General features: G+C 41.8%; 1 protein-coding gene across 1 annotated transcript; it reads right to left on the bottom strand.

Annotated features, from left to right (window-relative positions):
* Positions 1 to 219: 219 nt before the first annotated feature.
* On the bottom strand, positions 220 to 1265 carry LOC111906785 (transcription factor PRE5). Its single transcript, XM_023902555.3, has 2 exons — positions 907 to 1265; positions 220 to 559 (listed from the first exon to the last, which is right to left on the bottom strand). The coding sequence occupies exons 1-2, from the start codon at positions 1036 to 1038 to the stop codon at positions 407 to 409; spliced, it is 285 nt and encodes a 94-aa protein (XP_023758323.1). The 5' UTR covers positions 1039 to 1265; the 3' UTR covers positions 220 to 406.
* Positions 1266 to 14526: the final 13261 nt, after the last annotated feature.

Here is a 14526-nt window from a genome sequence, read left to right as displayed (position 1 = left end):
ACCTGTCTATCATAAATATTTTATTACTATCTTTCTACAATAGCAAAAAATAATTTCTATTAACGAAAAAAAACATTTAATAGTATATTTTACTGAAATTGTTTTAAAAGAATGGAAGATAAAAAGTTTCATTTTTTTAATATGAGTTCTCATGCTTTTAAGTTGACTAATTAACATCTTGCCTGATTTAAAATGAACGAAAAGATAAAATTACAAAATTCAAACTGATTATATACCTATATATAAAAGTCTATAATTTGTAAGTACAAACGGTATACATATATAATTCCAAACGGTATACATAAATAATCCCCACAAGGGTATTTCGACCCCCAGAAATCAATCAGATTATTAATTAACTGAAATACAATATTATTTCATCTAATTAGAAAAAAGTCCATTCAAATCAAATCATTAAACTTTCGATAATTGAAGCTTCGGGGCTGCCGGCGTCAATGGTGGACAATAGCTGCGACAATCGGTCGCTAAGATCGTCAACTTCCCTATGCAAGCTTCTCACATAGCTGCAAGTCTCTTGTAGCACCTTCGAAGCCGACGCCTGTATTTTTAAATGCCATATATTTACTGAAAATACACACACTACACACGCCAACAAACTTTGAACTTTGGTTAGAAGAGTACGTGAATGTACTGTGGTATAGTCATATTCTGTAGATCATGTGACTCGAGAAAAGACTTCTGATTTGGATCGACTTTCACATGCACAGTTGTATAAATTAAAATAATTCTAGGAACAGTCAAAGATACAGTATCCACAGTCGTTTCGAGTTGTTTTTGTAACATAACTATAGGAGAAACCCTAAACATAATTTATAGACAATCAGTTTTCTAATCGGCCATTGGCGTTATGAACAACCAATTCATCAATTAAGTGAGAACGCTTACCTTGTTGGAACGCCGATTTGTTATCTCGGGAAGAAGTTGCTGCAACTTTGAGAGAAGTTGCATGATCTCATCATCGGTGATCTTGGAAGCTCCGGTTGACGATTGCCTTGACCTTCTGCTCGACATTACCATAAAATTTGTATTTGAAAGACAAGTAGGTGAGAAAGAAAAAGAGGTGTTTTGAGAGAGGTGGCAATGATGTATAAATACAATGTTTAGTCAAAATAGTATCAGTTTCACGTCAATAACGCAGTATTTTTCGACAGAAGGTCAGTGATGCAACAATTTACACTAAGAAAGAGAAAGAGTACGATATGATGTGTGTGAAGCATGCCCAACGATGTTGAATATGAAGAAGACAATTGCTTTCGAAAAAGTAAGCTGTCCATTATTTAAATGATCCCTTCTTCATATAAACTTATTAATTAATTCATTATTTAAATAACTAGTTCTCTATTTATTTATCGAGCCGTCTGTTTACATTACAACTAGTGGGAGCCCAGATTTGTTAGTTCTCTGTTTATTTCCTCTCAGTTCTTTACTACTCATCCTCGTGAGCTATCGGATCATTGTCCCATCACCCTAACATCTAGTATTTTGGGCCGATCGCATTTAAGTTCTTTAATTTGTGGCTCCTTAGAGATGGCTTTGAACAAGTTGTAACTGACACATGGAATCGATTTACGGGGTATGGGACTCCTGACACATACTTGCCTGCCAAATTCAGATTCTTGAAAGAGATAATTAAGCAGTGGAGGAAGGAAGTGGATCAAAAAGAAAGGCAAGAGGTGAATAACACTTTAACTAAGGTTAAAGATATAGAAAAACTTGCGGAATCCAGACCTCTCTCTTAAGAGGAAATGGGCATTTGGAACGATGGGATCAAAAAGGTAACAGAGTGGGAACGTTTTAAGGTACTTGACCTAAAACAGAAAGCTCGCATCAAATGGACCATTGATGGTGATGAAAACAGTAAGTTCTTTCACAGGTACATTAACAGTAAAAATAGAAGAAGTCTTATTCATGGTCTCATGATTAATGGGCATTGGATGACGGGGGTTGAGGAGATCAAGGATGAAGTGTTCAGATTTTTTCAAGATAAATTCTTGGATGCTCATGTGTATAGACCCAAGCTTATTAACCCGATGTTTAGAACAATTTCAATGATGGATGCCATTAGAATTGTGTCCTCTTTTACTCTAGAAGAGGTTAAAGTCGCGGTTTGGGATTGTGGAAGTGAAAAAGCTCCTGGACCTAATGGTTTCACCATCAAGTTCTTTAAAAAGTTCTGGGACATGATCAAGAATGATGTGATGAAGTTTGTGATGCATTTCGAAGAGTTTGGCTAGCTTGCCTGGGGGTGCAACTCTTCATTCATCACTCTTGCCCCTAAAATCAAAGACCCTCTTTCCCTTAATGTCTTCCATCCTATTAGTCTAATTGGTTGTTTGAGCAAGATAATAAGCAAGTTACTCTCCAATCGGATGAAGTCGGTTATTGGGGAACTAATAGGTGACATACAGTCTGCTTATGTGGATGGTCGATGCATACTTGATGGTCCCCTCATGATTAACGAGGTGTGTTCATGGGCAAAGATAGCCCATAAAAAGATCCTTCTCTTTAAAGTCGACTTTGATAAGGCATTCGACTCAGTGAACTGGCAATATCTTGATTCAATTCTTGAACATATGGGCTTTGGAAACAAATGGAGGATGTGGATTCGTGGCTGCCTGAATTCTTCCAGGGCGTCGGTAATCATTAACGGGTCTCCAACAAGAAAATTCCATATATCTAGGGCAGTTCACCAAGGTGATCCACTCTCCCCATATCTGTTCATTATCGCTATGGAAGGATTGGGTGTGGCTCTCAAATCCGCTTGTGATAAGGGGCTCTTTAATGGTGTTCAAATCCCGGGTAATGGGCCTATTCTATCTCACCTATTTTACGTGGATGACGCATTGTTCATTGGGGAGTGGTCAAGGACAAACCTCAAGAATCTTGCACGTATTCTAAGGTGTTTTCATATCTCTTCGGGACTCAAAGTAAATTTTCATAAGTCGAAGGTATTTGGTATTGGTATTAACCCGTTTGAAACAGCGAATTGGGATAACCTACTTGGGTGTGTATCGGGGGATCATCCATTTGATTATCTCGGAGTTCCGGTCGGCGCCAATATGAATCTAATAAAATATTGGAAGCCTATAATCAAGAAATTTCATTCTAAACTCTCCTTATGGACGGCTAAAACCTTATCGTTTGGTGGTAGGCTTACCTTAATAAAGTCAATCCTTGGCAATCTCCCTACCTACTATTTATCCTTATTCAGAGCTCCATTGGGTGTATTAGAACAATTGGAAAAGATAAGGCCTACATTTCTATGGGGCGGTTGTGATGAAAGAAAGAAAATTCACTGGGTAAGCTGGGAAAAAGTGCTTGCAGCCAAAGAAGGCGGGGGGCTGGGAGTTAGCTCCATACAAGCCTTAAACATTTGTCTACTTGTGAAATGGTGGTGGAGGCTGAATAATGAAACTCATTCTCTGTGGGCTAGGGTAATATATTGTATCCATAACTTATCGAATAAATCGTTCGAGTATTTATCCAGACAAAGGTACATCGGAGTTTGGAACAATATTGCTGGCACCAAAAAGATTTTGTGTGATCATGGACTGGAGGTCCATGATATTTTCAATGTCAAAATTTCTTCAGGGAACAAAACTCTATTTTGGTATGATAATTGGTTAGGCTCTGATAGTTTAAAAACAAAATACGTTGCCTTATTCGAATTGGTAGCAAAGAAAAGGTGCACTTTATCTGACAGAATTGGTGGCTTGAATCAAACTTGGACGTGGAAGTCTAGACCTACTGATCCGGGGCTTGAATCTGATGTAAATGCTCTCAATAGTGAAGCTTCTGACATTCGATTAGAATTGGGAATGGATCATTGGAGATGTAAACTCTCGTCGGATGGCATGTTATCTGTTTGTTCTATTAGGCAGCTTATCAATAAGCTGCAAGTTACTATCCCTGTTGCTCTTGTGATTGTATGGAGTAAAGCGGTACCGATTAAGATGTTATGTTTTATATGGAGAGCTGCGCAAAGTCGAATCCCATCAGTTGTAGCCTTGGAGCGGAGGGGTATTATGGTGAATTCAACATTATGTAGTTCATGAATTGGAAGGCTAGAATGTGCGGACCACGTGTTGATTGATTATCCGTTCGCTACCCGGATAATGAACTGCATTTAGAGTTGTTGTGGTGTAACGACTGAACAAGCCTCATTAAAAACCATCAGCGATCTGATTCATTTCGCTAGCACCTGGGGGAACAGTCAAGTGAAAAGGAAAAGGTTTGTTGTCATTTGTTATGGCTTGCTTTGGAACTTATGGAGATTTAGGAACAAAATATTATTTCAAATGGAGGGTACTTTAGTTCATAATGGAACAGAATGCATTAAGTCTATGGTCTTTTCTTGGTTAAAGCATAGGGGTAATAATGGTATTTGTAGTTGGGAGGAGTGGTTGATCTCTCCATTTTCTGGATTGTAATTTTTGTACTCACTTGTATCCTGTTTTTTTTTTTCTGGTCCCTCTTTTAGTTCCTTGCTAGGGGAGGGTAACCTATTTTAATATATTTGTCGTTTCCAAAAAAAAAATCTCATATATCGATAACATATTGTTAGAATTGAATGCTGATTTGATTTGTGGAGATTGATATTCCTTTTACCCTCGTTTCTATTAATGAAAGTTAGCAATGACGCTCGACATAATATTAGTTGTGCTCGATGCACCAATATATGTTGTGTTCAATGTGCAAGTCTGCGGTGCTCCATGAGCATGTCTAAGTTTTCGGACTTGTGGAACTACTAATGATGTTTTGGGTTTGACACACAAGTAATTTTTAATTCAACTTGTCATTGTACCTCTTTAGCCCTAATTAGAAAGTTTGTGTGACTGCTATGCTTATTAAAAAAAATCTCTCTCTACTTCCTATATGGATTAGTGATCACTTTGATCCTCAAAACCATGATAATTCCTTAAGTTCTTAATTTTTCTTTCTTTTTTTTTGTAACATCTAAGATTTATCAACTTTGCTTTTGAACCCTTGAGTTTGTTTTGGTTGCTCATTAGGCCTATGAAGTTAAAATCTTGAAATTTTGGTATGAGTTGTGTACGCGGGGCATACACCCTTGTATGCTTAGCGTAATGGCCTCCGTGTGAGTACGTTGTGCGTACTCCTGTATGCATGTATGCAAGGTGTACGTGGCTCAGACATAATAGGGTTTTTGCACTATTTAAACCTCAAAGACTCCCCCCCCCCACCTCAGCCTTGTAACACCCCGAGTTCAGAAGTGCAAGTTCAAGGTTCTTAGTGTAAATAAGCAAGGTCGACTCGGCGAGTCAATGGATAGACTCGGCGAGTCGAGCCGCGGTTCTGGTCATGTGTTAAGTGATTAATTCGGTGAGACAGCAGCTGGATTCTGCGAGTTGGTGCTGAAGGGAGAAAACCCTAATCCGGGGATTATGCCCTATATAAAGCACATTATAACCCACCTTCAGCCTCTTTGCTACCCATTTGAGATCCAGAAACCCTCATCTCGTGTGTGTGACTCCATTGATGAAGAATTAGAGCTTGGAAGAGAAATTTGGTGTAAGAAGCTTGGGGATTTGGAGGCCATCATCAAGGGGCTTGGGTAGATCTGGAATCTACTTCTGTTTGGGCACATTTCAGGGGTAAGGAACCTCCTCCTTAAGCTATTTCATTATTGACTCATGAATGGTGGTTGATTTGGGATTCATTAGCTTGTTTGGGAGCTATCTCAAGTTTGAGGCTTAGATCTGAAGTTGCTACTTCAGATCTAGACTTGTGATGGCCCAAAAGGTCATAAAGTTCCTATCTAAGAGTTATTGGTGAAGCCCTTTGTCTTTAACCCTAGCCCTAGAAGTGTTTTGGGCTTATATCTTCTTGCTTTCACGTAAAGTTTGCAACTTTATGTGAGGGTTAGGCGAGTCACTGCATGGATTGAAAAGCCTCTGTATGGAATGAGAACTAAAGAGACTCGGCGAGTCACATGGGTGTGCTCGACGAGTTGTATGAATATATGCATGGACTCGGCGAGTTGGAAGAACAACTCGGCGAGTCTGTGCTTGGACTCGGCGAGTCTGGTCGTGGTATCCTAACCTTTTCTGGATGAGCTGTGAATCGGTGAGTCGAGGGATGACTCGGTGAGTTGAGCAGGAAGGGACTCAGAGCTTGTTGGACTCGACGAGTCTTGGGGCGACTCGGCGAGTTGAGTCGTGGCATGGGAGTTTCTGAGCATAGGAACTCAACGAGTCAACGGGTTGACTCGGCGAGTAGGGTCAACCAGGAAGGTTTACTTTAACTGAGGACTTTGACTTGGACCAAGGGTTGACCAGTTTGACTTCCAAGGGTATTTTGGTAATTATTGGTGTTTATTGAATTTGGTTAACTGGTAATGTTCAGTGGTGGAGTTCGTGCTGGTGGTCGGAGCAGCGTGATCTTATTTCTTCAAGTCGGCAGTTGCAGGTGAGTTATCCTCACTATATCAATAGGGTCTAGGCGCCAAGGCCGGCCCTTTATCGGATGGAAATTCGGGTAGTTATTGTTATGTTATTGCGTTGCTATGTTGTTCATCCTGGTAGTTAGGATGGTATATGGTAGAGACCTGGTTAAGGTCAGTATCCTGGTATATAGGATGATGCTATGCTAGTGACCGGTTAGGTCAGTATCCTGGTTAGGATGTTGCTATGTTATGTGATATGTTGGACCGGTTTGATTAGTAGTGAGATGTTATATGATTATATGTTTATGTGCACATGGTTGTTGGACTGGGGTTGGGTTGAGGCGGGTTCGGCTTTGTGCTGTAGGCCAACATACCCCAGGCGGACCGGTTAGACCGAAGGCCCGGCGAGCGGTTCGGATAGGCTGAAGGCCCCAAGAGGGCGGACCAAACGTGCCGAAGCTTGGAGAGTGGACTAGACAGACTGAAAGCCCGGTGCGGGCGGACCAGTCATACTGTAGACTCAGAGAGTGGACCTGGTGGACTGAAGGCCCGGTGCTGGCGGACCAGTCATACTGTCTACTCAGAGAGTGGACCAGGTGGACTGAAGGCCCGGTGCGGGCAGACCAGTCATACTGTAGACTCGGAGAGAGTGAACCGGGTGGACTAAAGGCCTGGCGCAGGCGGACCAGTCACACTGTAGACTCGATATGCATGGCTGTTCTGTTTATGATGTGATATGATATGTGTGTGGTATTGTGGTTGGTATTTTGGGGGTAACTCACTAAGCTTTCGGACTTACAGTTTCAGTGTATTGTTCCAGGCACTTCAGGAGACCTTAGCAAGGCGAAGGCGTGATCGTACAGCTCCTCAGTTTTATGTTGATGTTTCTGGGATACTCTGATAGTAAATGAACTGAAAACCTTTTTGTAATAACTTAATGAATATGCGTTGTTTTTGAAAAGTTGAAATTGGTTGTAAATTTTCATGGTGTTACAAGCCCCCATTCCCTTTCTCGACCCTCTTAGCAAACCCTAGTGCATTTTGACATTTTTGGAGCTTTTTGTGTGATAGTGTGTGCTTTTGGTTGTGAAGAAGATTGCTCAAGAAGGAATTTTTGCCCTCAACAGTTTGGATCTAGCATCTCCTCTTCATTTTGCACCACTAGAAGATATAAAGCTCCAACTTTGGTTGTGTTTCTTTAAGTTCCATTTTGAGTCAAGTTTCCTCCTTTTTGTCCCTAAAGTTTAATCTTGGTGAGTATGTGCTACTCCTAAGCCTCCATATTGTATTTTCAAATGTTTCTAGTCATTTTATATCATAAAGGTACAAGCTTGAACCTTGTTGTGTCCTCATTCATGTGCTAGAATCTAGGTTTGGATGTGATAAGCTAGGTTTTAGAGTTTGGGCACTTTGTGTCCACCCAAAGGCATAAATTTTGCAACTTTATGGCCTTAATGGTCATAAAAGTTCCAGATATGAGTTTTAATCGTTTAGTCTTAAGTGATTAAGTCACTTTTTTCATGTCTTGCATTTTGGTTGCGTATGTCGTGCGTACTTCCTATACGTCACACGTACTGTCTCTGTTAGTTGCGATTCTCGCTTCAACCTTGTACACTGTGCATAAGGCCTAGATCAGTTGAATTTTTTCTTTGGGGCAAATTGATGGGCTTGTTTGATGGGTTTGGGCCTTGAAAGTTTTTCTGATGGGCGACTCCAGTTGTTGGACGCATTATGGGCCTTAGTTGATCCTTGGTTGGGGCCTAGGATTTTATTGGGCTTTAGTTCTAGTTTCGCCCATCCGACTTTGGACATTAGTCTTATGTTGTAAGCCTTAGTATGGATTTTGAGCCAATTGTTTTGGGACCTTATTTTTTAGTTAGCATGGCAGTTTATCCAGCATAACAGCCTGAGTGTTGGTTTGGGATTTTAGTAGTTGAGGTGAGTCTTCGCACCAGGTTCATGTGTCGAAGGTACCAATGTCGGACCATTTCTTATTTTGTAGAATGTTGTGGACTTTTATGATAATGGAATGGAAGACCATGGAGGTAGCCCATCATACTTGAGTGTAAGACCGGGATTTGACCCTCGGCATCGCAAGGAAAGACCATGGAGGTAGTATATGACACTCATATATAAGACCAGGATTTGGTCCCCGACATTGTGTGGAAAAGACCATGGGGGTACCCATGTCACTTACATGTGTTCTTTTAGTATGTGATACGATTGGGAAACTCACTAAGCTTTTGTGTATGGTTTATATTTGTGGTTTTAGGTACTTCCGGTACTATAAGGAAAGGCCCGGATTGATGGCGCATCATTCACCCCTAATTACTTTTCCGTGTTATGACATTATACTCTGATGATTTGAAAATAATTATTATTGAATGGTTTTGGAACAATGTGATAATTGTAACTTTTGTGATTGATTAAAAATGAAAATTTTGATCGTGGTTTTTGGGTTGTTACAGGTTGGTATCAGAGATTTGGTTTGAGGGATTTGGGCACACCTCCGGGTGTGTCAGAACACAAACTGAGGAAATGATAATATTTTTAAAATAAAAAGAACTGAAAACATTGAAAAAGATTCTTTAAAGAAAGCAAGAAATGTGATGCGTGCAATCAGCCGAGCTCAAGTAAGTGTTTCTTAAAGTTACCATATCTATGTGTTATGATTAGTATGCCTAATATGTGAATTGCATGTTAGACTAGGGTTGAGGATATCTTCAAGAATCATATGATAGAATTGCATGAATGGGTGATGCCTAGTAGCTCAATAGAATGGATGCTATATATTACATGGAATTGATATCGGCTTTGTTATTTGCTATTTTTATGCTTTCAAAGTTTTATATGCTTAGGAATACATAGCCCTAGAATGATTGGTTTGGCATCATTTTCTATTTCATGTGTTGTTGTGGATTTAGGGTAGAATCTTCATTCGACAGTCTATGTGATTCTATTTTGTGTACAACTTTCATGCATAGGGCAACCAGTGGTGTTGATTGTGGTACTTAGTACTGCAAGTGTAGAAGTTAAGGGTTATCTATAAGAGTATATAATGTGTATGTTGTGTAGCATAGGTTATTATAGTTGTATTGGGGTAACTTAGGGGAATCAGATTGGCCTTGGGGATGGTACATGTATATGTGGAAGGTAGTATTGGGCCCATACTATTGGAAACGTAGGACTTGTACCTGAGGAAAGGGCTGGTCTAGAATCTCTAAGGAGGCTAGTGTTAAGGAGTCCCTTCAAATATCTTGATTGATTGTTTTTATGTTGTATTTTCAGTTTGAGGATGGTAGTGACTACTCGCGGAGGTTCACGTTCATGCACTGAACCAATTGATGAGAGATTGCATGAGCCTATTACAACCGAGGATACTTGTGGCATCCTTGACGCTAGCCAGGTGATTTTCATTATGGTCAACGAGGGGATTATGGAGATCATGTAGGAGCGTCTCATCTTATTTTGAGCGGAGATTGTCATGAGTCAGTTCAAGGCTGGAGCTCCCTCTTTTCGGGAATTCAAGGCATATGGAGTGCTTGAGTTCATTAGGGTTAAGGACCCTATACCTAGTCGATGTTGGATCGCTGACATGGAGAATGCTCAACGAGCAAGCTTTTTCCCTGAGGGGAAAATATAGAATTCACATCCTGCTTGCTGAGGGACAAGGCGTGGGACTGGTGGGAGGAGGTTACCTGAACCGTGGGGAGAGCAGGAGTAGTAGAGATGACATAGGAGGACTTTGTTTAGAGATTCCAAAGGAAGTTTGCACTAGGCATAGAGGCGCAACAACTGTCGAGGGAGTTTCAGGACCTTCACCAGACTTTGGAGACTATGGCGGAGATTACCGCCAAATTTAGGGAGTGGTCACTATTGGTTCTGAGTATGTTGTGGATGAGGAGATGAGGAAGATGAGATATCATGCTATGTTGAGGGATGATATTAGGGAGTTCATGAGTTTCTTGGCGTGTAAAACCCTAAATGACATGAGTGAGAAGGCTCACAAGCGGGATATTGAGTTGGAGCTTTGGGAGAAGCGGTAGCCAGAGCAGGTTCAGTTGGCTGTAGGTCCAACCAAAAGGACCAAAACCTTTGATACCCATATCGGAGGCCAACAGGGTCAGAGTCATTATGCCAAGTACGACAAGTCGCACAATGGAGCTTGTCGAGCAGTAGGCTCGGTATGTTACAGTTGTTGCCAGTCGGGCCACATGAGTAGAGATTGCCCCAAGAAGGGCCTGATTTGTTTCCATTACAATCAGACCGGGCTTAAAAAGGCCAATTCCCTAAGATTTTCTAAAGGAGTAGTGGTGGCGCCAGCCAGCCTCTTTGATGATTACCGACGGCCGGCATGGTAGGGCGGAGGGCCCTGTGGTGAAGAGTAGGGATTTCCAGTTGACCACCGATAAGGCGCATGAAGTGCCGGATGTTGTAACTGGTATGTGTTCTAGACTTATATTTTATTATTTCCTTGATTTATGCTTGTTTCAATTATGATCTTGTATAGGGACCTTTTTGGTCAATGGTTTGTCTGCTCATATCTTGTTTGATTTGGGGGCTACCCGAGACTTCTTGTCTCTTGTACTCAACAAGAAGTTTCGGCACGCTCCAGGAACTCTGGGTTCCTATCTAGAGGTGGAGATTTCGGATGAACGTACCATGAATGCTTCGAGTGTCTTCTGACGGTGTATCTTGGACATGTTTGGTGAGAGGTTTCCTATTGATTTGGTATCATTCCTTTGAGGTAATTGAAGGTGATCATTGGGATGGATTGGTTGGGGCCCAATGGGGTTGTGATTGATTGTGAGCGGCAGTTGGTGAGAGTTCAAACCCCAAGTGGCGGGAGAACTGGTTATTTCTAGTGAGAAAGTTTCGCATGGACCAACTCTCTGTTCAGCTAGGAGGGATAGGAGGTTTTTGTAGCAGTGTTGTTCTAGGTTTCTGGCTTATGTTTCAGATACACGCGTTAAGGCTACGTCAGAGTTGAGCATGGTACCCATTATACAGGATTTTTCGAATGTTTTTCCCGAGGAGTTGTCGGGAGTGCCTTCTGAGAGGCAGGTTGAGTTTCGGATTGATCTAATGTCTAGTCCGGCTCCGATAGCCAAGGAACCATATCGCCTAGCACCGCTTGAGATGTAGGAGTTTTTTACGTAGTTGTAGCAGCTGCTAGACAAGGGTTTTATCCGTATGAGCAGTTCTCCACGGGGAGCATCGATCCTGTTTGGGAAAAAGAAGGATGGTCCGCACAAGATGTGTATCGACTATTGGGAACTAAACAAGCTAGCGGTAAAGATCTGTTACCCACTTCCAAGGATCGACAATCTATTTGACCAGGTTTAGGGTGCATCTTGGTTTTCCAAGATTGATCTTTGGTAAGGATAACATCAGATGAGAGTCAGGGATGATGATGCTCATAAGACAGCTTTTAGAACTAGTTATCGTCATTACAAGTTTGTGGTGATGCCTTTCAGACTCACCAATACCCCAACGACATTCATTAATCTCATGAATCCAGTCTACAGTCGGATGTTGGATCGGTCGGTAATTGTTTTTATTGATGATATTTTGGTCTACTCCAAGACAAAGGAGCAGCACGAGCAACATTTACGAGAGCTCTTGCAGACTTTGATGAGGGAGAGACTTTAAGCCAAATTTTCCAAATGCAATTTTTGGTTGCACGAGGTGCAGTTTTGTGGCACATTATTATCCAGGAAGGAATCTTGGTAGACCCAGCCAAGATAGAGGTTATGATGCGTTGGGACGTCCTGAAAAACACATCTAAGATTTAGAGTTTCTTGGGTCTTGTAGGGTATTATCGGTGATTTATTCAGGATTTCTCCTAAATTGTGGTGCCTCTGACCGGTATGACCAAGAAGAATGTGACCTTTTGGTGGGGATAAGATCAACAATTGACCTTCGTGATGTTGAGGCAGAAGCTGTGTGAGTTCCAGATTCTCATGCTACCCGTGGGTTTAGATGATTTTGTGGTTTAGTACGATGCTTCTATTTCGGGATTGGGAGTTGCTCTTATATAGAGAGGTCATGTGATTACTTACTTCTCCAGGCAGCTGAAGCCTCATGAGGCGAATTACCCCACACATGATTTGGAATTGGGGGCTGTGGTGTTTTCCCTCAAGATTTGGATGAACTATTTGTACGGAGTCCGATGTACTATCCCCACTAATCACAACAGTTTGAATATTTAATGGATCAACCAAATTTAAGTATGCAACTACAGAGGTGGTTGGATGTGGTATAAGACTCCAATTGTGAGATTTTGTACCATCCCGAGAAGGCCAATGTGGTAGCCAATGCATTGAGCCACAAGGAGGTATGATCATCGATCCGAGACATTTGTTTGAGAATAACTATCACTTCGCCTATGATGGATGTAATCAAGGAGGATCAGTTGGAGGGACTGAAGAATGGAAATTGGAAGCTCAAGCATATTAGAGGGCAGATTCCTTTGTTTGTTAGAGACAGTTAGGGGGTGTTGACGCAGTGTGGAAGAGTTTGGGTTCCGGCGTTAGGTGGTGTGAGGAAGACGGATTTAGAAGAGGCACATAAACAAACATTTTCTATCCATACGGGGGCTACAAATATGTACCGAGATTTGAGACTGAGTTACTCTCGTCCCTGTTTGAAAAAGGGGAGTTGCTTAGTTTTTCGAGCGATGCCTGACCTGTAGAATGGTCAAGGCCGAGCATCAAAGACCTCACGATAAAGTGCAGCTGTTACCCATTCCTATATGGAAATGGTAGGAGATCTCTATGGATTTTATCACAATGTTTCCCAGGACGACACCGGTATGTTTTCTATATGGGTCATCGTGTAAAGGTTGACCAAAGAGTTCACATTTTATCATGATTGCTGAGACTATATATCCACGGAGAAGCTAGCTGATATTTATGTTCAGGAGGTAGTTGTTAGGCATGGGGTGCCCGTATCGGTGGTTTCGGACTGAGATGTTCATTTCACCTCGAGATTTTGGAGGATGTTCCATGAGGAGTTGGGAACTCAGCTACATTTTAGTACATCATACCTCCCACATACCGATGGATAGGGTGAGAGAATGATTCAGACACTCGAGGATATGCTTCGGGCATATGTGTTGGATTTTGGAGGAAGTTGGGATACATACCTTCCTCTAGCCAAGTTCTCCTACAACAACAGTTATCATGTTAGTATTGGCCGACCTCTTTTTGAGTTGTTGTATGGAAGGAGGTGTAAGACCCCATTTTGTTGGGGTGAGGTCGGTCATCGGGTTATGGAAAGCACCGAGGTGGTACTTAAGACCATCGAGTTAATTCAGCAGGTACGCGATAGGTTGTAGGTCGTGTAGAGTCGTCAGTAGACTTATGTTGACCGACGCCGTTCAAACCCTGAGTTTCAGGTGGAAAACCTTGTGCTGCTGAAGGTGTCTCCATGGAAAGGTGTCATCCGATTTCGGAAGCGGGGAAAGCTGGGTCCCTGGTTTATTGGCCCTTTCAGGATTACTGTTGTTAAGCATCAACGCTACCGGTTGATCTAAATCTAATTGGTGTTAGAAAGGGGGCAACCTTACCCATATAGCACATTCAACTCTCCAAGACCAGGCATTCGATTATGGCCCTCCAGGCCATCGTACAAGGAATTAGTAGATGCCATTTTTGACCCCCAACAATCCTCCCTCAGAAATTGCACCCTAAGAGGATCGAACCCTCGCCACTGCCTCTAATACCACTTGTTGAGCGTCAGCGCTATCGGTTGATCTAAAACCAATTGGTATTAGAAAGGGTGCAACCTTAACTATATGGCGCATTCATCCCTCCAAGACTAGGCATTCGATTGTGGCACTCCAGGCCATCGTGCAAGGACTTGGCCAATGCCATTTCTGATCCCCAACAACTACTCGTGTGGGAAGGGTTGATTACCGGTCAGATCTTCCTAATGAGCTCAGTCAATCCATAACACATTCCATGTGTCTCAGTTGCAGAAATGTGTATCTGATGATTTAACGGTGATTTCATTGGATGATATTCATGTGGATGAGTGCCTGAATTATGTGGAGAAGCAGATTATGATTCTCAACATGAAGACTAATTCTATGCATA

This window comes from Lactuca sativa, chromosome 4, assembly GCF_002870075.4.
Source record: "Lactuca sativa cultivar Salinas chromosome 4, Lsat_Salinas_v11, whole genome shotgun sequence".
Lineage (NCBI taxonomy): Eukaryota > Viridiplantae > Streptophyta > Magnoliopsida > Asterales > Asteraceae > Lactuca > Lactuca sativa.
The sequence above is the reverse complement of the archived record's forward strand: the minus strand, read 5'-3'. Positions and strand labels throughout refer to the sequence as shown.